This window comes from Lycorma delicatula, chromosome 5, assembly GCF_047948215.1.
Source record: "Lycorma delicatula isolate Av1 chromosome 5, ASM4794821v1, whole genome shotgun sequence".
Classification (NCBI taxonomy): Eukaryota; Metazoa; Arthropoda; class Insecta; order Hemiptera; family Fulgoridae; genus Lycorma; species Lycorma delicatula.
Window position 1 is genome coordinate 120918642 of NC_134459.1, and position 24313 is coordinate 120942954.

Sequence of the window (24313 nt, forward strand, 5' to 3'; positions counted from 1 at the left end):
CCTCGCCATGAACCCTGCAACGGTGTCAAAACTTTTGGGACCCCGCAACATGGTGGCGTTGATGTTAATTAAGGTATGTTTGAAAAACATTGCATTGTATACATTGCTGTATAATTGGAGAAAAAATGAAGCGACAAAAAAAAAATTAATTTCAATGATATTTTCATACGAAATACTAATACTAAAATACTTAGGTAATTATATAAATTTCTATAATCGATATATATATACCGAAAATGGTGAGCTGAATAAACATTTTAGGATTCTACATGTCAAAATGATCAAAAAAATGTCGATCTCCCCTTCGTTTACATTCTGTCCGTCATTTTGTGTTTATTAATGAAAAGTTTATATATCAAGATCGGATTGAAGAATCACAATAATATTTGGTGCACACATTTATACCAGTATTTCTAATAAATAAAAAAATACAGTGTAAACACATTCACAAATTTCAGAATGGCGGCCATACAAATTTTTCATTCCTTTATAACCCGGTAATCCTTAGTCTCATATAATGTTTTTGCAACAAAAAAAAATGTTAAGCATTTTATTATGAACAAAATGACAAATAAGTTTTGAAAATCGGTTGACAAATAACCAGCTTATTACAGAAAATTTTTGACAATTTTCTGCCAAATTTCATCAATTCCTCTTTTAAATCAGGTACTTAATTTATATTATGCATATATACGTATATTAGATGATTATAAAGCATGACAACTATTAAATAATATTTTAACAGTTAAAACATAAAAAAATGAAATTTAGCATTTGCTTTTACCTTAAAACGATCTATTGTTTTAGTATGAACCACCACCACACACCAAGCTCTCAAGAGGCTCTCAGGGGAATGTTTTAAAAATTTTAAATGGAAAGAATAGGACGGGAACACATCATTTTAAAGACATTAGACAAATATTTTACATTACAAATTTCGCTAATAACAATCGTAACTATAATGGTGCAATTTAATATTTTTTACAACTAGTTTCAAAGATCTCTTAAATAATTGTTCACTAAAAAAAAATAAATATAGCAAATTTTCATTCTTATTTTTCGGTATGAGAACACTATTTGGGGTTTAGACTCTCTCTCTCTCTCTCTCTCTTTCTCTCTTTATATATATATATATATATATATATATATATATATATATATATATATATATATATATTTAAATACACATTTTACTTTTATTAAATTCTTTTAAAACAAACATAGTCTACGCTACTTAAATTTACGCATAACTGTACACATGATTATACATGTAAATGGAAAAGTCTACCTACAGTCAGAAATAACCTATTTATTAACAGCAAACAAATAGGCATTTTACCCGAGCGATTCTAAATTATATTTAAATAAATGCTTTGTATCAACATACAGTAAAACAACATAAAAATATGTACACTAACATATAAAGCGATGAATTTTAAAATAGCAGTAAAGTAAATAAAACTCCGGAAAAACAGTAGAATAAACAATGTTACTATCTAAATAACGAGAATGCATAAAAAAAAGTTTTTAAATTTATCAAAGAGTAAAAGCAATAAATGAAGTATTAAAACAAATAAAATATAAAACGGATGTAATTTTGATTGAAACAGATTTATCGGTCTCATATATTTTATTATTAATAATATTTTTTAAGGTTTAAAATCTAAATCTAAACGTAGCCAGATTGCAACAAACAATACCTATGTTTAACTAGTATATTTTCAGTATTTCCTAAAATGTATGGTAAACGAATTAAGATATGTAGGAAATTTAAATTTGTGATCACAAACGCAAACTAATGTTTGCGATTAATTAGTATAAAACATTTATCAACATTTTATTGGTACTTATTGCCAATTAAAAAAAATATCATAAATTTCAAATGTAATAATTTCATAAATAATTTACTATTTATTATATTATATATAAAGTATCCCTCAAAGAAACGGAGAAACTTTCAAGACATGTATTAGTGAAAATAATGAAAAACGTTCATATAAATATAGGACTTCTTTCTTTTTCCGTTTTGCCTTCAGAAGATAAATGAGGATGATACGTATGAATGTATATAAAGTGTAGTCTTGTACGGCCTCAAGTCGACCATTTCTAAGATGTGTTGGGTAATTGAAACCCAAACGTAGGTCTGGAAAGCATTGCTTTCGAGTTACGGGTAGCAAAAGATTTCGCCTGGATTTCAGCTCTTCTAATAAAAAGAACCCCTACTGTAATTATTAAGACCCAAATTAACAAGTAAAGTTGGTGGTGTTTTGTGAAATTTGAGCTGGGAAATAGGATAAAATTGATCCCAGAACTGTAATTTCAATAATATTGAAAATCGCCCGACGTAAAACACAAAGCAGGTGTCGAAAAACAAATTTTGCTTAGGTTTGTAGTACATTAATTTTGACTAATAAATGCGGAAGATTTAGTAAAAAACTAGTAGAGAAATAATAAATAAATAAAACCTTTTAAAAATCGTTTTTAATTGAATCAAAATAGACAGAAAATCGTATTATTCTTTCTGTACCTACGAGTAATAAACATTTTTTGAAAAAGAATTCTTTTTAAAGATGCTTCGATGTATCAGCATTTACGAACGAAAAGGCATTCAAACGTGTTTGCTTTCTGCTGAACGCCAAGTAAATCATCGTGCTAATGATGAACATCGTTGTGATTCAGCATATTCAAGCGTAGCCCAGGAACAAGCACAAGGTGAATTTCATGTCGCGATGGTTTATAAAAAAACAAACTCTGGCACATCCTACGGAAATAAAATCTTTATTCTTTCCGATTGCAGAGTGTTCAAAATTTCCAGCCAATAGATTACCCTCAGTGGCTAAACATCTGTCTTTGGTTTCTAGACAACGTTGATAAAGTAAATTCAATTTTATTTACTAATGAAGCCACTTTTACGAGAAACGGAGTCTTCAATTCTAAAAATAGTCATTTATGGAACGAAGACAATCCACATGGTACTGTAAAAATTAGTTTCTAACACAGTTTTCAGATTAATGCCTGATAAGGCATTATTTATGACAAAATTCTGGGACCATTTGTTTTCAATGAAAACCTTACGGAAGATGTATATGTTTATTTCTTGAAAAATAATTTGCAGTCGTTATTGAAGAATGTACCTTTACAAACTAAATTACAAGTGATTTTCCAGCACGATGGTGCAACGCCACATTTTTTTTTTTTAGTAGCTAGAAATCACTCGAACGCTAATTTTTTAATCTGGATTGGACGTGGTGGACAATCGATTGGCTACCACGATCACTTGACTTAACGCCTCTAGGTTACTTCGTTTGGGGCCATATGAAAAAGGAAAAAGATAGTATACTAACAGAAAGTTAATACTTAACTTATTCATTAAAATACGAAATGCAACTGACTTTATAAGAAACGATCCTGAGATGATACGGAATGCCTCCGGAAATATTTTACGTCGGGCAGAGTGCTGTGCATATAGTGAAGGACGGAATTTTGAAAAATTACTGTACCTGACGTTTTTTATTCTGTTACTATTTATTATTTCATGCATTTTATTTTTCAGTTTTTCTAATTTAAATATAATGTTTGTTAGGAACAGAAAGAATAATGCGATTTTTTGTCTTTTTTGCGTTTTTCAATAAAAAATGAATTTTAAAAGTTTTTAATTACTTTTTATTAGCTGTACTTTAATAAATTTTCTCAGAATTAAATTTTTTTTACAAGTTTTTTTACTAAATCTTTCGCATTTATTAGTCATTTAACAAAACTATTGTACTACAAAACTAAACAAAACTTGCTATTCGACACCTAATTTTGTGTTTTACGTTGATTACCTTAAACATTATTGAGTTATAGTTCTGGGACCTGTTTTATCCGATTTCTCAGCTTAAATTACATAAGAAACCACTTTACTCGCTAATTTGAGTCTCAAAAATTATAGTTGGGCTTCTTTTTATTAGAAGAGCTGAAATCCGGGCGAAATTTTGCTTGTCGTAACTCGAAAACAATGCGTTCCAGACCTATGTTTATATGAACGTTTTTCATTATTTTCACTAATATAACATGTCCTGAAAATTTCTTCTTTCTTCGGGGGCACTCTGTATAACTTCTACAAATGTGTAAAATATTAATTCAGACTAATATCTGTACCTATAAAACAACATCTTCTGACTGATTCATAATTATGAATTGTGAATTAATAATTCATAATTATTGGGCGTTAATAATAACTAACGCCCAGCAAAAGCTACTGAAGGTAGCTTTTGAAAATTGATGAAAATTTGTTTACGCATTTTTCTTACGGTGTAACTGCAAACTAAGAATGATTCTTTTTTAAATTTCGAGTTATAAGAGTTAAAATGGAGTAACAATAAAATTTACTATTTTTGTAATTTCTCTGTATCAAATGTAGATATCAAGTTGATGTTTGGTGTATATAATTTTCATGTAAATATTTAAAAACTAATTTCTAGATACGTCGAAATTCGACCTTGAAATGGATGAAAAGAGTGTATAAATTTTGAACAATGACTTCAAATTTTCCTCATTTCCGACTATACTAAAGAGATATTCATTATATCTGGTCTTTAAAAACTCTTCAGATAAATATTTAGAAACCATTTTTAGATTTTTTAGAATTTCGATTTTTTAAGGGGGGCAAAAATGTATGGCGCAGCAGCTCAACCAAAACAGCCACTACCAATATTACTGTATATGTGACTTGCTATACCTGGTTTCGGTACTTAAAAAAAAAAAAAAGCACTTAATACAAGAAATTATAAAAAAAGAGAAATGAAGTATAATCAAGAAATAACAATACACTAACAATTTTTATGAATTGAACAGGCTTTAATTTGTATTTATTATTATCACAAAAATGAGTTTAGTGAAAACAGGAAAGTTCAGGTAGCAGAACTCCTTGACTAGATGGACGGCGTGAAAGAAGAGAGCCCTGACCGGCTAGTTATACATTATAAAAACAATTCTATATTAACTGATTTGAATGAAATCCTTTAAATAAATGTTTTATTTATCAAAAATAATTCTGAAATGTAATTGAAAAACTTCAGAAAGATTACAAATAAATAAAAATTATGCAGGAATTTTAGTAGTTGCTGAAAACGATGTTTTTTATTGGAATTTAAAAAGTCAAGATGAGTGATCAAAAATAATCATTTACTGATGGAGATTGTATAAAACTACAAGTAATTTATGGATTAAAATTGGTTCAGAGTACTATTAAGGTAGTTGATTATGATTTTGACATTATACTCATAATTCAAAAATTCATGATTGGGGATCAAAAATTACTGAGATAAATTTAATGGATACCAATAATTAAAATACAGAATTAACGGATTTTTTTTAAAGCTCTTTGGATGTCTTTTTTCCATTAACTACAAAATTAATTTTCAATGAATCCAAACTTAACAATTAAATTACTTCAACGGTTACAAAATAATCTTCGTTCTTGTTTAAACCTCCTTTTCTCCCTTACATCATGTCTCTAAGTTAAATGGCGATCAAGGTATAAGCCCATATACTTTATCTTACTGGGATGAGGCATTTCAACACCGTTTAAATGATCTTCATGACAGTCTTCTCTTCTCATCGTATACGTTACGTGATTGGACTTTGCCGGATTTACCTGTATTATCAGTAATATTTCTCTAGCCGTAACTCAATAACAAAGCGTTTTCGGATATATGTTTGTATGAACGTTTTTCCTTATTTCAACTTCTAGAATCGGTTTCCAAAATATCTCCATTCCCCTTGAATCACTCTGTATATTTAATTTAATTTATTAAAAGTTTGAAATCGGACGAATAATAATTGTAATAGGAATTAATGATTGTAGGAATTAATAATAAATGGAATGTTTAATAAAAAAATAAACCGAAAATATAAAAACTAAAAAATTAATTATCTTTTAATTAAAGTGAAGTAGTTACTTTAGTAAAGTTTAAACAGTGAATGAATATCAATAAATTAATGTGTAATATATTTAATTGTTCAGACATTAATAATTAAAATCCATTTCGTATAAAGCTAAAATGATATAAAAGCAGATTGTATTTAATTTCTAGTTTATTACTCAACGTTTGTGTTCTATATACTCTGTAAGGTATGAATTAATAATTTAGAAACAAATTATAAGAGAAACCTGCTTAGTCGTTCACAACACATTGGATTGTTTATAGTTAATTTCATAGATATAAAATCATTATGATTGCCTTGCCGTACATGCTCGATTATCTAGTGTGAACCGGTTTAAAAAAAAAAAACGTAAAATTAATAAAAATTTGAAAATTTTTAATACTGCTACAAAATTGTATTTCTAGATTTATTATTTGAATAAAGCTAGGAAATAATAAAATTAAAATTTTGTTACCAATAGAATAAATATGATAATATAAAACTAAAATTGGAACCGAGTTGCAATTCCTAAAATAAAATTTGGAAATCCGGATAAAGCATTCAGCAAAATTCTGTTAAAATTTTATGCATTGGACTTGATAATATATGGAAGGTAGAACATAAAATTAGATAATAAGAAGGAAGGATGGATTAAAGGAAATTGAAGGCGTTTAAGGATGATTTTTGCGGATAATAAAAAGTATAACTTGGGTGTATATACAGAGGGATAAAGTGGTAGTGAAGTTAATAAACGGATAGAAAGAAATTCTTAATGTTGTAAGGAAACTAGAAGAGAAACTAAATAGTACAAAGGTTGATTAGAGTTGTTTACTAATATGTGCAGTGATGGATAATAAGATTAAAGAGGAGCAAAGAACGCAGAATTTGAAGGTAGTTGAAAACTATGTAAGTATAAAGGAAGTCAGTAAAGTCAAAGAATTTTGGAATTTCAAAAAGAGAGCTCTTTATAAGAATAAATTAGAGAAATGTCTGTTCCTTAAAAAAATAAGGAAAAAATCAAACAATGAAATAAATATAAATGGCTAAAATGCAACCATAAAGATATGATTAATATATTACTGCATAAACTTACTGCCCGGTTTTGTTGAAATCGAAACGTGTAGTAAAAAAAAAAAATTAATTAATTTTTCTATTGTAATAAATCTATAAGCAAATTTTATGTACATTTTTGTTAAACATCAGTCTTATTTTCATATGAGTGATGTTTAAAAAAAAATTATTTAAAAAAAATAATAACACCCTTATTTTTACATTTACAATATTCAGGATCTGCTTCATTTTATTTACGTTTTTATATTCACATTTAAGTTTAATGATAATTACTTTCATCATGATGAACATGTTTAAAATTATTTAAACATTTTCGATTTTTTAAATGGTTGTAAATAAAAATGAAAACACTTATGATTTCTAATTTTACAATCTTAGTAATATAATTCAAAACCAGCCAATCTTTTTCAATTATTTACCGTTTAAAAATGTAATTTGTTAATATAATTTAAATAAAAAACAAGAATAATATTGTAATTTATACTAAAAAAATTATTTTTATGTTTTAATAATGCCATTTTTGCAATTATTTTTGTATTTAATTATAAAAACAATTCAAAATAAGAATGTTTTATGCGTTATTATTATTTTTAGTCCTAGTCCTTTACTATTAAAATAGATTTATTTTAGAATATTTTATTTCTAAAAAAAAATCCCTCATATTATTAAAGTAAAATCCTGAAATCAGTTTCATTTGAAGAAAGTAACATTTTTTGATAAAGTTGTAACAGAAAACATCATGGGTGGATGTGATATTTCTATATATTAATTGATAAAAGAAAGGAAATTTTTTAAACTCCCTCACTTCCACTTAGCACATTCAAGATTAAAATAAAAGATGTGTTTTCTAAAAAATTAAATGTAGATAAACATTTTTAAAAAAGTATAAAATGGAATTTTAAACCCATACTCACATCGGTTATTGTAAATTATGTAACCGCAGAATTGAGTCCAGAATAATTTCTTCAAAATGAAAAGTAACCCATAATTTGCATAGTCATAATTTGCTAGATATCGAAAACGTGCTGTAAATACTAGATTAGCAGGTTAGCGTCAGTTTTACATCACTTTGATTCTTCACTAGAGTCTTTATATAATACCGTCTGAAGTTTTTGAATTGGTTAAACTGTGTTTTAACAATCAAAAATATTATATATTTTTTTTAAACTATCTGTTTTTAACCTTTCTTTAGCTAATATGCAGTCGTAATGCATTTTTTTATACGTTTATTATGAATACATAGCAATCTTAAAAAAAATGTTGCATTAATAAAGTGGCCAGCCATCTTGTTCAACGATTAGCAAACAAGCTTCCATTCAGCTGGTCTCGGGTTCGATTCCCGGCGAGAGTCTGTTATTTTAACACGTACCATTTTCTCTATGTTTGCTTTCCGAAGTCGTAAATAAAATTAACGTTTAAGAGATTGATAAAATGTTAATAGATGTTTTAAAAATCTAAAACAAAGCCATTCTACAAACTTACTCAGCGTAATATTTTATAACAGTTTTACAATTTTCAATTGGCTATGCAGGCTTCTAAAGAAAAAGTAATTCTGTAAAAGCTTTACAAATACGAGGTGTCACAATTTTATATATATTTTGTAATGGGAATATAATATTTTTAACAGCAATAATAGATTTTACTATAATAGGTTTACATTATATAATTTACTAAAACTGTTTTACTGTATCTACCATATTACACTGTTGTTTGCTATAATTTTAGTAAATTAAAAGATAGGTTATAAATTGTTCCAGAGCTATTTAGATTCATGTTACAGATAAAACGCTTCGTTTGTACCTTGTAATTTGCTTTGTCATGGGTTTATGATTGTTTTAGCTTGCAATTAAATCTCATTTAGGCAAAGGTAGACATAATTATTACAATGATTAAAGTTATAGTTTTGTTAATTGTAGAATTTAAAGTTATAGAATAGACTTTAAATTTTTAATTCTTAATTTGGAAATTAAAATATGATTTATTTGATGTAAAATTGATTATAACAAACGAAAGAAAATTTATCTTCGATAATTAATTACGTCTCATGAAATATTTGCACTTTTCTGTCATCTTAGCTCTACAGCTATACTGCAAGAAGGAAAGTATGGTAATAATTCAAAAAATAGATTATGGTTTTTTCCATTTCTCTATGTTCTATTACCCAGGAACTTCAAAAATAAAAAAGTAGGGGATAATGTTCGTACGAACGTATCTACGTGGGTTGGCATGTTTGAAGCTTAATAACTTTTAACTGGATCAACTGATTTCGATGACATCTGTCATCGAAATCAGTTGATCCAGTTAAAAAGTTAAAGTTTATGGAGAAATTGATAAAATATCGGGGTCAATATCTCCCGGCAGTAGTGAGGTTGGGGGTAAATTTTCTCAAAATTTTGCAAACATAAACCCACTTCATTAACCGACTTCAAAAAATGAGGAGGTTATCAGTTCAACTGTATTGTTTTTAATGTATGTTACGCAATATTTCCGACGTTAGTAAACCGACTTTGATATTTCTTTTTGATCGAAAGAACATACTTTGGGAATGTTCCCAGAAAAACTTTAGCCAAATCCAATTACACTCGTAAGAAAAATACCAAAAAACCGAATGGTTCGACATCCTTAGCCGCTGACCGCTCGCACCAGTACTGTGTTGCTCTGATCCCTGTAAGACTAGGATATTAATAACATATATTATCGTTGTTCATAACAAATATTATCGTCGTCTACATTATCGTTTTTCAGTTTCTGTGGAAATATTCATGCCATTTCTTTGTCTATATTTCTTCCTTATTTTTCATTCCTTTTTTTTCTTGACTACTTCTTCTAAACTCCCGTGAGAACATTGCTCTTGCGTTTCGTTTGACAAACGTTTGTGTATTAAACTGATACGACGACCATGTCTTTTTAGAATTTCATTCCGTAAGAATCAACTGTTGTAAGTTCTTATTTGTGAGAATCTACTATGTTTTTTCTTAAACATTAATTCCTTTCTTGGAATACGGAGACTTTCCTTTAAACGTCACCGTCTCATTTGAGCAGCACGTTTAGTAGGCCGACCCATTCTTTAATTATAATAATAATAATATATGTACATTAATTAAAACCGATTTCAACAAATATTAGCACTCAAAAGTTACAAATAATTATGTTTTTATTTATTAACCAAAATAAAAGTATTTACAATAAATAACTATTTTTGAAGTTGGTGCCAGCTAACATAAGTTAAACAAAAAAAAAAAACCTATGATCGGTGTAATACAAATCCTATTTTAAACAATGAAAAATTGGTAATAGAAGTTTTACTGCAATAAAATTGGATCTACAAAATATAATACAACAATAAAATACGACATACAAAAATACGATGTAAGAATACTTATAGATGCTTAGTTACATATATAATCACCAAGTATATCTGCCTTGCCGGCCTCCGTGGCGCGAGTGATAGCGTCTCGGCCTTTCATCCAGAGGTCCTGGGTTCAAATTCCAGTGAGGTATGGCATTTTCACACGCTAGTTGACATTCATCTCATCCTCTGAAGCAATACCTAAAGGTGGTTCCGGGGGTTAAAAGAAAAAAAAAGGTATGTATTCTTTATCGAACTCAAAATGAGGTATGATTGTGAGACGCTCTCTCTTACATGCTCTTGAGATCCCATTTTACATATGGGAATTCCGCTTCCCATATGGGAATTCCGCTTAGCTGCCTAGCGGTTGTTGAGATACTAGCTTTATGTTTAATTTGTGTTGGCTGGCACCGACTCCAAAAATAGTTAGTTGTTTTAAATACTTTTACTTCAGTTAATAAATAAAAATATAATTATCTGTAACTTCTAATACAATTATTTGTTGAAATCGGTTTTTGTTATCATTCTTTTATAAATTATTTTATATTAAGCTCAATTATTCATGCATACTTACAAAAAAAATTACCCCAAAATTTCCTCTTTTTCAAAAATCGAAATATTTTTTATATATCTTTTTATTTATTGCACGATTTTTAACTTCACTTTTTTAATATCTTCCTAGTCATAGTAGTAGCGCATGCGATTGAAAATATACTTTGGGGGCAATATTGGGGGGTGGGGGACCCGATAAAATTTTAAAAATAATTTTTTTTTTCTAATTTTTTTTAATTTTTTTAAACTTTTAATAATAATAAATTTTAAATAATATACTTTTAGTAATAATATTACAATAAAACTTCATCATAATCCCCATCACCAAAATGATATCTAAGGTTACTTTTTATTGGTTCTACATTTTTTCGTGGAATTATTTTATTTATTTTCTTCCATTTACACAAAGAAAAATTAAAAAAATTATTGGAAGGTGATTTTGGTGGAGAGAAGAAAAAAAATACAGATTTTTTTAATTTAAAAAAAAAATCATCATATTTTTACACGCATGTAACACTAATTGAACATCTAGCTTTAACAGGGCTTATGCCTCGCTTCCAAGTCACGAAACAGAAGTTGCTTCATCTTTAATCTCTTTTGTTCATTAAAAATCTTAATTTTCATTATTATCTTTTAAATTTGAACAGGATTTGAACCAAACCGTAATACTGATTAAGAAAGTTTTGAGTTATAGATATTAAGAATCAATAATAACTTTTTGTAGTACTGAAATTTTGATGATAATCTTAAACTTTTATTTACTAGCTAAATATTAAATTAATGAATGAAAAATTGAATTAAGGCCAATTTGCAATCTTCATTATCGCAAATAATATTATAATTTGCCACTATGGTGAAAATAGAACAATAACAATTGGAACGTATGAAATATTAACAACTTTAAAGTTATTAAAATTTTGTTTGAAGCTGAATCTTTTCCTAAGGAATTATTTAAAAAAAAAAAACGATATTAAACCAAAGATACTACAAAAAGTAAATAGTTTTCCTAAAACACAAGTCGACAACATATTCCCGAAATATCTGAAAACATTCTGCGGAATAAGTAAGAATCAGGACAAAGACAAATTCAACCAATGAATTCATTAAAAAAGAAGTTGTTCAGAAATGATTCAATCACTTACAGAGATTGATTTTTTTAAATACATATATTAATATTAGATATATTAATGTTGCTGTTAGCTGAAAAAAATAAATTTGTTAAATTGTTTAAAAATTAGGAATGAATAACATATAATTTTCTGGAGTAGTAAATATCTGAGTAGAATAAATTAATAGTTTTTAATGTGTTGGAAGGGATATGACTATTGTCTCCTGTTATGAGAGATTGTGTTGCTAATTTTAGTGAATGGAAAATATGGGACTGGGTAGAGGTATAACATTATACAGCCTATATAAATTTCCGAACTACTATATATTTATTACACAAATATATATATATATATATATATATATATATATTTTATTTATTACAAATATATTCCATTAGTTTTGTTGGAGAGAACGTTTGATAATACAGTTAATAGTACTGCCTTGGACTTTTCGTTATTCAGTATTTGGTTCAAATGAAATAGAAACAATATGTTCAGTTTTAACAACAGTGGTATTTAAAAATAAAAATAGAATGATGCTGTTTTTTATTCAATCATAATAGTATAAATTAGTAATAGTACGTAAACAAATTCCATGTTAAATTCCTATACATTCGAATTAATTTAGTTTTAGTCATGATGTTTTATTTCTATAGGATTAAAGGATAGTTAAAAAGGAAAAAAATAGTTTACTAAATGTTGTTAAAAAATAAACATGTCACTGAATACAATTAAATTAAAAAATAGCTAGGGAAAAGGGATTAGATTTAAAAGTGTATTATCCTAACAAGACTTTTAAAAAAAGGATTTTTTTTTAAATGAAAAAATTTACGCTATTTGTATTATATTTTATCCTAATTAATAGGGGAAATTTTTTTTATAATGGATCTTTCATGGCAGAGAAGGATATATGAAACTATTATTTTATATTAACTGCTTCAGTATTTTTGATATTTGTGATACATGCAAACCACCAAAGATGCAAGAGACACTATTCAGTTTAATATATAACTAATTCTAATAATAAACTAAGAGAAGATTAATTTGTGATGATGAGTTTCGATTAGTTTTCTATTGACTTTGCATGCTGATGTCTAACAATATATCTAGACTTACGAAGGGAAGATGAGAAACCACTTTGCTCCTCACTTTCCATACATTGTTTTTCATGAGATACTTTTTATTTTTTAGAATAGTTTGGATCTAAGTTACCTAGATCATTTTCAACTACAGCTCTTACGGTTATAGGAATTTACATAAATTTGTAATTTCAAGTGAAATACTGAAATAATTAAAAGGTTTTAACAGAAATATTATGCTTAATTTGTTTAATTTATATGAAGTTATCGCAAGATTATTTAAGATTCAGCCACGGTGACAAAGAGAAATTTGTGGTAGATTATTATAAAAAAGAACACGTGTCTAGGGACACATTAGTTCAAAATGTGAACATTAGTTCAGAATAATAATCAAATAATCTATAGAAGGAAAATTTAGAGAGTGAAAAATACAAAAGAAGCAAAAGAGTGGAACATATTTTTTTAAATCATCAATCGCTAGATTGACTCCATACATGTTCTACTCCATTCTATTCAGGAATTACGTTATAATCTTAATATATTTAGTATATATTTTTCCTACGCTATTAAGTTAATTAACTTACCTTGAGTTACTAGATAAATAACTTACTAAATTACAATTTTTTTTTTCTAAATATTTAGCGAAACTTTTTTTCTGTGATTCATTTCATAAATTTCACTTTAATTCAAACTTAATCGACTATATTAATTTTCAGCATTTTACTTTAAAAATACTTTTAAAAAGTGTTAAACATTTACTTTTGTTTTGCTTTCTTATTATTATTCACGTTTCGTTACCATAAAGCAAAAAAAGTTTTATTGCTATTAAAATTGTTTATTGTCACCAATTTTTAAAATTTCATCGGTTTCGCAACAGAAAAATTCTTTGCCATATTCTAGTTTACTGGGCGAAAGAAATTACAGTGTTTGATCAGTTCTGCTTAAAATCTAAACGGATATCATTTTTTATTTAAAGAATTAGCTACAGCCAGAATCACTTGTTAGTTCTAACTCCGTACAGGTAAATGTTTTCTGATACACTTAAATTAAAATCATTACAGAATTTGTGCAGAACCAAATAACAAGTTTAAAAATAATAACATATTTATTTCATTTTTTTTCATAAATTGTACAGTATTTGGTCCAATAAGGAATAAGTCTTATCAGCTGGTTCCCGAATTAACATTATTTAAATACAAGTTATTCACACAGTAAAACATAAAAAGCAACGAAAAATATACTTACATCTTTAGATAATACTTAAAATGTTATAAAATGCTGTATTTAACTAAGGTAGCATCAAAAGTAAGACAAAATAGTGAATACACATTAATTAATATAAATATAGATTAAAAAATTAAATAGGTTTCAAAAAAGAAATTAGAGTAAAAGTAAATAAAGGCAATTTTTGAATACAAGAGTCCTGTAGGTGAAAAGAAAAAAACAGGGAAGAATGGAGTGAAGAAGGAAAAGCTAAACAGCCCGAAAATAAAAACAACTTCTGGAAGAAAAGGACAGAAACTGTCATGAAATGGTATTTGTGCGGTCCTAGAAGGCCTTTCCGCGGAGGAAAAAAGGCAATTTTTAATAAATTCATACATTTAAATTAGGCTGAACTTGGATATTACAGATTTAACTTTATAACATACAAAATACATAGAATAATAATTAAAAAAAACATAAAACTTAACACATTTTATAATAAAAGGAAAATAACGATTAAGAAATAATAATAAAAAAATAATTCTATCGAAAAATGGTTAATGTTACATAAAATTTGAATTATAAATTAAACTTACAGTTCATATCGACGTGGACGGTACTAGTTAATGGAAGAGTTCTATTATTATTGGATGCCTGACATGTTAACTCCGAATGTAAATCAATTCTTCCAAGAGATGAAATTTTTAGTTCACTAAGTGTATATCCCCCTCTTGAAGCTGGTAAAACTGTTACATTTTTTGTTAATAATTCTTCATTTCTTAACCAAAAAACTGTTGGTCTTGGCTTGCCTGTAACAAAATAAATTAAAAAACATCAAAGATTTGTACCATTTATAATTTTTCTAAAACTAAAATATTTATCTTTACTGCACGTTTTAGTTTTATAAAAGAAAACAAATAAAAACCAATAAAATTATATTTTTTCGTAACGGTTACACCACACATTTTTATAATCCTTTATTTTTCTCAAATCCAATTAGGTGTTGGTTGTATAAGCATTTGGTGTCACAGATAAATGGCCTTTCGGTAAAAAAAAACAATGAAATTCTCTCGGTCTCTATAAAGCTCTTCATTAGAACTTTAGTCTATGCTGAGAACGCATAGATAATTCATGGTGTACTGAAGACTAAAAAATGTAATTTTTCTTTACTTTTTTAAATGAAACGATATCACTATTTTTATAATTTTCAAAATTTTCTCATTACAATGATCGTTTTGATTATAATAGTTATCTTTTATTTTAATTTCAAAGTAGCTAGGGAGGTGAAGTTTTTGAATTCATGGTATTATTGCATTTCTTTAATCTTTTCATGGTGTTTCTTTAATCTCTTAGTAAGATTAAATAAAATTTAGTTCTCATGAACAGTATGTTTAAAAACCATTAATAATCTGCTCATTTTTTCATACGTTAAGGGACTAAAAGTTCTTTACTTTAGCGTTACTCCGTACTTTAAAATAACAGGCAAAGCCTATTAAAATAACAAAGTGAACAAAGCCTTAAATACATTAGAGCTGACAAAAAAAAAAAAAATAAATAAAAAGCGTAGATTATTAATTATAATTACAACAGAATTATATAATAAATAAATATTTTATGTAATTTCAATAAAATCTGATTTTAAAAATAATTATAAGACCGCCCTCTAAATAAAAGTTCTATTTTTGACCCGGAAACAGTATTACATCACGTATAGTAATGGTATGATGTGGCCAGAATTTTGGAGTTAGCACCTTCATCAACAAAGATATTCATTGCAGTATTAAAGCAAATTGGCTGACTCCAATCTATAAATTAGACTGATACCAAAAATTTTAAATCCGGCTTCTAGTGTATATTAAACGTATTGTATTTACAGATATACTTGATTAGTACTTTTTCTAATCTTAACTTTCACTAAAGTTTAATAATTTTAATTTTAAGTAATAAAAAAAGTAACGTTGTTAATTACATTATTAAGAAAAGCGATGTAACAATCATTATTGTAAAATTGGATGACAATGTATCTAAAAAAAGATAATCACAATTTTATTGTTTTTTTTTATAGCGGGGTTTTACATCCCTTCCCTCTAGTGCAACGAAAATACCATTGATATTTATAAAATATATCTTTATCTCACAAAATATATACCTTTAGAACTCACTTTTCTACTGATGCCGTAACTTTTTTTTACTCTTTTTCTGGAACCTACGACCAATTAAATCCTCTGAAATATCATATTCTCATACATTCATCACAGGTACCACACCAGGTTAAATATCATTCACTAATTTTATTAATCATGGAATATTTCTGTCCAGTTTCTATAATACATCATTTATATTGAATGTTGCCAGTTGAAAAGAAATTCTTTAAAAATTCATCTTCATAATGGTTAATCTGTTTTTAAGTTCTGTTTGTTGAGTTCTTAAAGAGAAAAGCGATTCATCTAAATGAGTTGTACGAGTCTTTGGTGAGTTTGTAAAGAATGATTCATTAAATCCACCAACCTTTTCCAAAATATCTGGTGTTCTCTTTGAGGGTCAAATTGTTCTATGGCATTCTCGAACAACTTTAATGGCTCCTTTCTCTAAGATAATATCTAGTTCCCTACCTCAATGACAGTGTATTCGTTTTCTCAATATTAATTTATAATCTTTACTTATAATACTCATTAATCTACATCTAAGCCACTCTTTTTTGTTTCTTTCTCGTAAAAAGCTGGTCATCTCAAAAAAGAAGAGAACATAAATTCTTACCCCAAATTTTACATCTATTTTAATATGTTTTAATCCAGTTTCAAGAATTTAATCCACACATTTAAAAAAAAAAATAGCTGGTGTTGTGGTCATCCTTGATTCACATTTATTTTTAATAAAAAAAAATCATAGAATTTAATATCTTAACACAACATTTTGAATCTTGTACAAACTCTTATAAAATTTACTATTAAGTTATCAACCTATTGATCTAGGAATTTTGATAATATTGCCTAATATTACGCTCATTATTTTTTTATTTAGGGGTCAAAATTGGGTTCAAAATTAGGGCTCGGTTTTTCTTTTGATTACTGCCAAAGAGACGTAAACAATCCAGAAAAAGGATAAATAAATAACTGGTTTAAACACAAAAAAAATAATGATGGAACACTTTTCATATAAATCAATGGAAACTAACATGGATTATATTATTATTATTTTAAACAATCCAAATATTTACTTCAGTTTGTATCTATCGGAAATAAATATTTTTACGTACATAAAAGTATTCGAAATGTTGACATTTGCGTTCAGATTTTGATTTATTTGTTGTTTATCTTCTGCATGAAATCCTAAAAGTTGTGAATTTTTATTTTTTTTAGTTATAATTGCAAACTAGAAGAGCAAGATAAAAACTTAATATTTTATTCTAGTTCTAGAAGAGCTATTTTTTTTCGTTTAGCTGTTAAAAAAATTGAAAGATCAGTATATTTTAAATTAAAAAAAATAAATAAATAAAAAATTAACTGAAATTATATGTAATAAATAAATTTGGCGTTTTATCTAAATTTATTTCTATAATAAGCAGTAAGTTGAAAGAGTTTTGTTGTTAACAGAATTATTATGTATATATTATTAAAGATAACAATGAAGCGCAATTTCTTCCGAATTAAAAAAATTACAATTAAAAAACACAATTATATCATAAACCTATAATAAATATAGAAAATATGGCACTTACGTATTAACGCCACCACAGCTACAGCTTTATTTAAAAACAAAGTAGTCAATCAGATTTCAGTGGAAAATGAACAGTCGCTTTATTAATTTTAATAAATGGTTATTTATATTTATTTATTTTATAAATATAATTTAACCAAACATAACCTACACTCGCTTCGCTCGCTAACCTTGACTAATTAACACCGTAATTTTTTGAGTATTTATTTAATAAATTCAGTAATTATTGCAATTATTTATTATTTAAATAATCAAAACACTCCTGTTAATTATTCAAGGTTAGCGAGGGAAGCGAGCGTAGGTTAAGTTTGGTTAAATTATATTTACAAAATAAATAAATATAAATAACCATTTATTAAAATTAATAAAGAGACTGTTTAGAATCTATGCTAAACTCTATATCGGCCCATTTTCCACCGAAATCCGATTGACTTCTTTGTTTTTAAATAAAGCTGTTGCTTCGGTGGCGTTAATACGTAAGTACCGAAAATATTAATCTACATGGTTATTTATAATTGCTCTCTTTTTTATATTTAGCCTCCGAAACCACTGTACGGTATTACTTGAGAGGATGAATGATAATGATAGTATGAATGTAAAAAATATTGTTGTCTTGTACAGTCTCAGTTCGACTATTACTGAGATGTGTAGTTAATTGAAACCCAACCACCAAAGAACACTGGTATCCACGATCTAGTATTAAAATCCGTGTAAAAATAACTGACTTTACTGTGACGAACGCTGGAACTCTCGGCTTCCAAATCAGCTGATTTGCGAAGAAGCGTTCACCACTAGACCAACCCGGTGGGTCCATTTAATAGTATCTAGTTTAATATAAACTCACTAGAAATTAAATCGTAACTTTACAAAGTAATTTTTTTAACAGACTTCAAAAAAGGACGTTATGTATTCGACTCGTATATTGGTTTTTATGTTTGTTCACGCATAACGTTTTTCCTATTAATCCGATTGAAATAGAGATTGCAATAGATGCGGCTGCTTTTAGCGGTGGTACCATGATGTTGACAGCTGGAATCCTGATATTCTACACGTATGCGTCACGGTAATTGCTATTATATGGACTTCTGCTAGGACAGATAATGTGAGTTTCTCCACAAGACATGCAGCACCGTTAATAAAATCATAAAAAGTGAAGATATCTTGTCTTAATCTTATCTTATCTTTCTTATCTTATCTTATCGTATCTTATCTTATCTTGTCTTATTATCTAATCTTATCTTATCTCGTCTTTCAGTCCCAATATACATTATATATAATATACAGCATCGGTAGAACAGTGGGAATCATGTAATCCTTTATACGTGCATCACATATATGGTCTTGATATTGATTCCATTTAAAAAAAATATATAATTATTTCACATAGATTAAATTGTTTTTGATATAACCAGTTTCTAAATGGTTTCAGAAATCATAAAAAATTGTAATGTTCATAATTAAAACTAGCTAAATAATACTAATGCTTTAAAATTAAGATAATTGATTTTACTGTTATTGTTATAATTAATTTAATAAGATAAATTACTTTGACATTTTTATTTTAGTCATTTAAAAAGACTGACTAAATTTAATTGCAATGATGACGGAATCGTACGGATCGAAACGGTGTCAGGGGGATATTTTATCCCCCTATTAATCGCAGAGCTTGGAAATCGGTCCCATGCTGCTGTTTCTTTCTAATTATCGGGAGCTTTTTTAATTTTTAATGACGGTTATATAATATTTAAGATGGAATTGCGTTTTGGTTCTTTTAGGTAGATTTCATAAGAAAAACCCACCGGGTTGGTCTAGTGGTGAACGCGTCTTCCCAAATCAGCTGATTTGGAAGTCGAGAGTTCCAGAGTTTAAAATTGATACGTAAAATATAACGACCTAAAATCTCAGTCGAGTTTGTTAATCAAAATCGGACCATGCAGGTGGAAAAGGAGCGCTTTTTCGAAAAAAAACTGTATAATCCAGACGCTGTTGAATTTAGATGGACAGTGTCAGTATACGTTTATTATTTTTTGTTAATAATTTTTTTTATTTTCTAACGTTTATTTTTAATATTGCATGCAGAAAACGTATTAACGTTATTGTATTTGCATTTATGAATATGTTTTTAAAAAAGGAATAAAGGAACAGATAATTTTCGGAAAATCTAAAAAGTGGACTAATCTAATAGTTTTAGTTAAACTAGAACCGAGATTAGGAAATTCAGACTCAAAGTTGAGAAGAGAGATATTTAAAGTTAGGTCAAGCGGACTGTATTTAAATGCAAATGTATCGGAGTAACGTCAACTGACAAGCAATAAGTGAACGAACATCGGATGTGGGGGCGTGAATAGAGAACGAAATCAGGGGTGTAGTGTGTTAAAAGGAGGGTGGAAGCGAATTACGATGTGGTTTAGAGAAGCTATGAATATGAAATTCCGTGCATAATAATTCAAACAGCAGTTTTCCTTGATCGTTCTAAAAGCCTGTTAGATTTTGAGAGACTGGTGTTTCACAGAAAGCAAAATAATCATCTAAGCTAATCACCTGTTGTGATGTGAACTACTAAATGGGCATGGCGCAATGGACTAAATACAGTACACATACTGACTGAACAGTATTTCAAGCACGTCCGGTGGACTTCATTATACACTACGACACAGCTCGTGTTGTCTGGACAATCTTGTTAACCGAAATTACTTTTTAATAATCCCTCAGCAGAATTCAAAAGATTAACTCATCCTCTTATCTACAATGCTTGTTAATGGGGCTAGTGCAAATAATTTGATAATGCGTATATTAAAAAAACTCTTTCGATAGACTATACGAACTTTAATATAAATTATGGAAACAGTTCAAAATTAAAAAAAACAAGTATGTTAATTGAAACAAATACCTTACATAGATTTATATAATTATATATTTTGTATAATATAAAATCCAAAGTACCTAAATAAACATTTATGAATTTTTTAATAATATTTAGTAGATTAAGAAGATACGTTTAGGGGTAGTTGTGAGGAAGATAAGAATAAGTTACGGTAGGAAATGAATGGTTAGTTATTAAAAAAAAATTCCTAAAAAAATATCAGATTTGAATTTAATTGCTCAATGAAATGTTGAAAAGCTGTTCTGAAATTTTTGATTGCAATGTAGTAACAATGAGTAAGTTTACTTAATGTCTACATTAAATGTGGAATATATATTTTAAACGAGACTTAAGAAAACAAAAAATTATAAATTCGACGGGTAATGTATTTTTCTTTGTATATTTAATCTTTAGTCTACTTTAGCATAGATTTTTATGATTCGTTCTTATTTTGAAAAGAAGGTTCCAATGGTGGTTTTCTAATAAGTTTCTTCCACATAACATCAACAGATATTACAAAGACTAATTAAAAGATTTAAGTTTATCCCCCCCCCCCCCCACACACACACACATAATATATATATATAAACGATATTCGTAGTTGAAAGGAATTTTAAATCAAAATATTAAAAGAAGCAATAATTACTGCTGATAAGTTAATAAATCACGTTATTAAAGCAGAAAAATTCCAAATTTATTTACTATAAACTATTGCTGAGCTGATATTCAACTGTATTGTCAATAGCTTTTTTAATGATATATGATTCAGGTTCAAATGTGAATAAAACGAGTATTTCATTTTTACTTGATTTGCAAAAAAAATAATACTTGCGTACATTGAATGTTAGGATTTAATAATACTACTCATGACTGGTCTGTCTTATTCAGGGAAAGATCAGCTGATTTAATTATTTTCGCTACTAGCCTGCTGTAGAGTATATAACAGAAACGAAAAATAAATGACGAAACATTAGACTTACAACTGAGAGTTTTCTGGTTTTCAAAATTTCAAGAATCATGTATTTTAAATAAATCAAAAGGTGAATGTTGAAACGAAATATAAAATAACTAATTATTAATTAAAACTGTAATAATTGTCAAATAAAATGGCAAAAAAATTAATTAACTTTAGATAAAAAAGATTGAATACTACGTGGTATTGAATTTCAATCCGGAATGCGTAAACCAATTATTTGATTAGTTTAATATCATGGACACCATTTTCCACAAATACCTTAGAGAGATTAATATTTCATTTGTACAGTATGACTAGACTCATAAATTGACTGATATAATCAAAGAAAATTCCGTTTATGTTCAAAATCGGCCAAAATTCAGATGAATCAATTAATGTAACATTTTTTATTAAAACTGTTAAATTTTAACAATGCTTAAAATTAACATGTATTGATTAATGTAACTTGTATTTAGAATTAACATCATGGAAATTTATCAATACTCGTTAATACAATTCATATATAAAAAAATACAAAGTGTACGTAAAATGTCGATAACTGGTTACACATTTTCCAAACTAAGTTGTCATATTCTTCACGATAGCATGATTAAAAATTTTTCAAAAAATGTAACATGATAAAAGGAAGGATTACCGAAATTTAAAAGATTGAAAAATTGACATGGCCGCCATTTGGAATTTGTGAATGTGTTTACACTTCAACTTTTTGTTTATTAGACAACGTTGGCATAAATGTGTGTACCAAATGATAAATGCGTGTCGTTTTTTTGACAGAAAGAAAACGAAGGGAAATCGGCATTTTTTTGGAAAACATTTTTTGTTCATTTTGACACGTAGAATCCAAAAAATGTATATCCAATCTACGGTTTAGGTACACTATTTATAAATCATACACGTTTTATATATAATATTCTTTGATACTAAACTGGATATGATTGAATTTATTTACACTGATGTTCACTTTAAACTGAAGAGCCTCTAGGCCAATCTGAATTCTTTTACATTCAAATTTCGTGTTTCCTTGAACTTTGAGAATATTTTATAATAAATTTGTCCAGTTAAATTCATTATTAGATGTAAAGTCAAAGTTTGTGTGTTTGGGGCTTAATATACAGCGTCAATTTTCGTGCATAATTACTTTGTGTCGCTGACTAATTACATCCTGTAAAAGATATATTATGATTTCTGAAAACTAAACCAAGAAAAATTGAATTTTAATTTGGTAAAACAGTTACCATAAATTATTTTCATTAATATATATATATATGTGTAAATATATATATATATATATAAAGCAATAGATTAATAAAAAGTTACAATAAACGATTTTATTGCTTTTTTAACTTTTCTCAATATTTTATTGAGCTTAAGTGGAACAGCTTGACAATATATTTTTATGAAAATGTATCTTTTGTCACAGTAAGATACCAGCAGCACATATAAATGAATGATTAGCATTCACTTATAATGCTACGAGTTACAGAACGTCGGTATTATTAATGCAGGTACTTTAAAAAAAAATTATTTTTAACCACTTCAATTAGACACTTGCATTTAAGTAAATGAAACATAAATTAGGTAGCAAGTAGCAAATTTTTCAATTAAGAGAAATACCAGTAACTGTGATTCAATACAGTTTGTGTAGTTTGACAAAGCTATATAATCTTGCAACATGGGGATACAACATGGAAACATGTCTTATATATGATGCTACTCAATTGAAGATTCAACCTGAATTATACAATAGGCTAAGTACTACTCCCTGAATATTAATAGATCAATATGACGCCTAAATAATTAAAACCGGTCAGTTTCAATTTTTATTTTCATAATAATTTGATTTAAGGAGTTGTCTAAAATTTTACAATATCAAATAAAGTTTCCTTAAAACAAAACAAAAATACTCAAAAACTGATCATTTACTGGATATTTTTTTACAAGTTTACAATGTCACTTTATTTATATACAGACTATAAAAACACGACTATTCACTTCTAATTTATATCAAAATAACTTATTCTGAAATAAAATATGTTAGAAGTTTTCAACGCGTAAAAGGTTAAATTAAAAAGAATCAATCTCCTTACGCTTTTAAAAATTCTGAGAATTTTTTTTCAACGAATAGGAAACAACAAAACTCAATTTAAATTGCAGAGCTGTCAAAAATAATTTAATAGGAAGAAACATAAACCTTAAAAGAAATAAATTTAGAAATAAAGCAAAAGTACACAAAATTTCACTTAATATCAGAGTGTACTACTCGAATATTAATGTTGAATTTAGATTTTTTGACATTTAGAGATTTATTTATAATAAATATCAATCTACGTAAAAATAATCCATTTACTTTATTCAGTAAATTAAAAATATTATGTAATACAAGAATTTCATTAATAAAGTTTTAATAAATTTTGCTTATTTTTCAATATCGATTAATGGAAAGTTATGTATGTTATCACGGATTATACTGATTTGCATATAAAATTT

General features: G+C 27.3%; 1 protein-coding gene across 1 annotated transcript in view; it reads right to left on the reverse strand.

Annotated features, from left to right (window-relative positions):
- LOC142325736 (nephrin-like) overlaps positions 1-24313 on the reverse strand; it is a gene marked incomplete at its 5' end in the record, with an annotated part of 400912 nt that overhangs the window by 265752 nt on the left and 110847 nt on the right. Inside the window, one exon of the mRNA XM_075367769.1 lies at positions 14867-15079. Coding sequence (XP_075223884.1) covers positions 14867-15079 — 213 coding nt within the window. The remainder of the gene's footprint in view (positions 1-14866; positions 15080-24313) is intronic.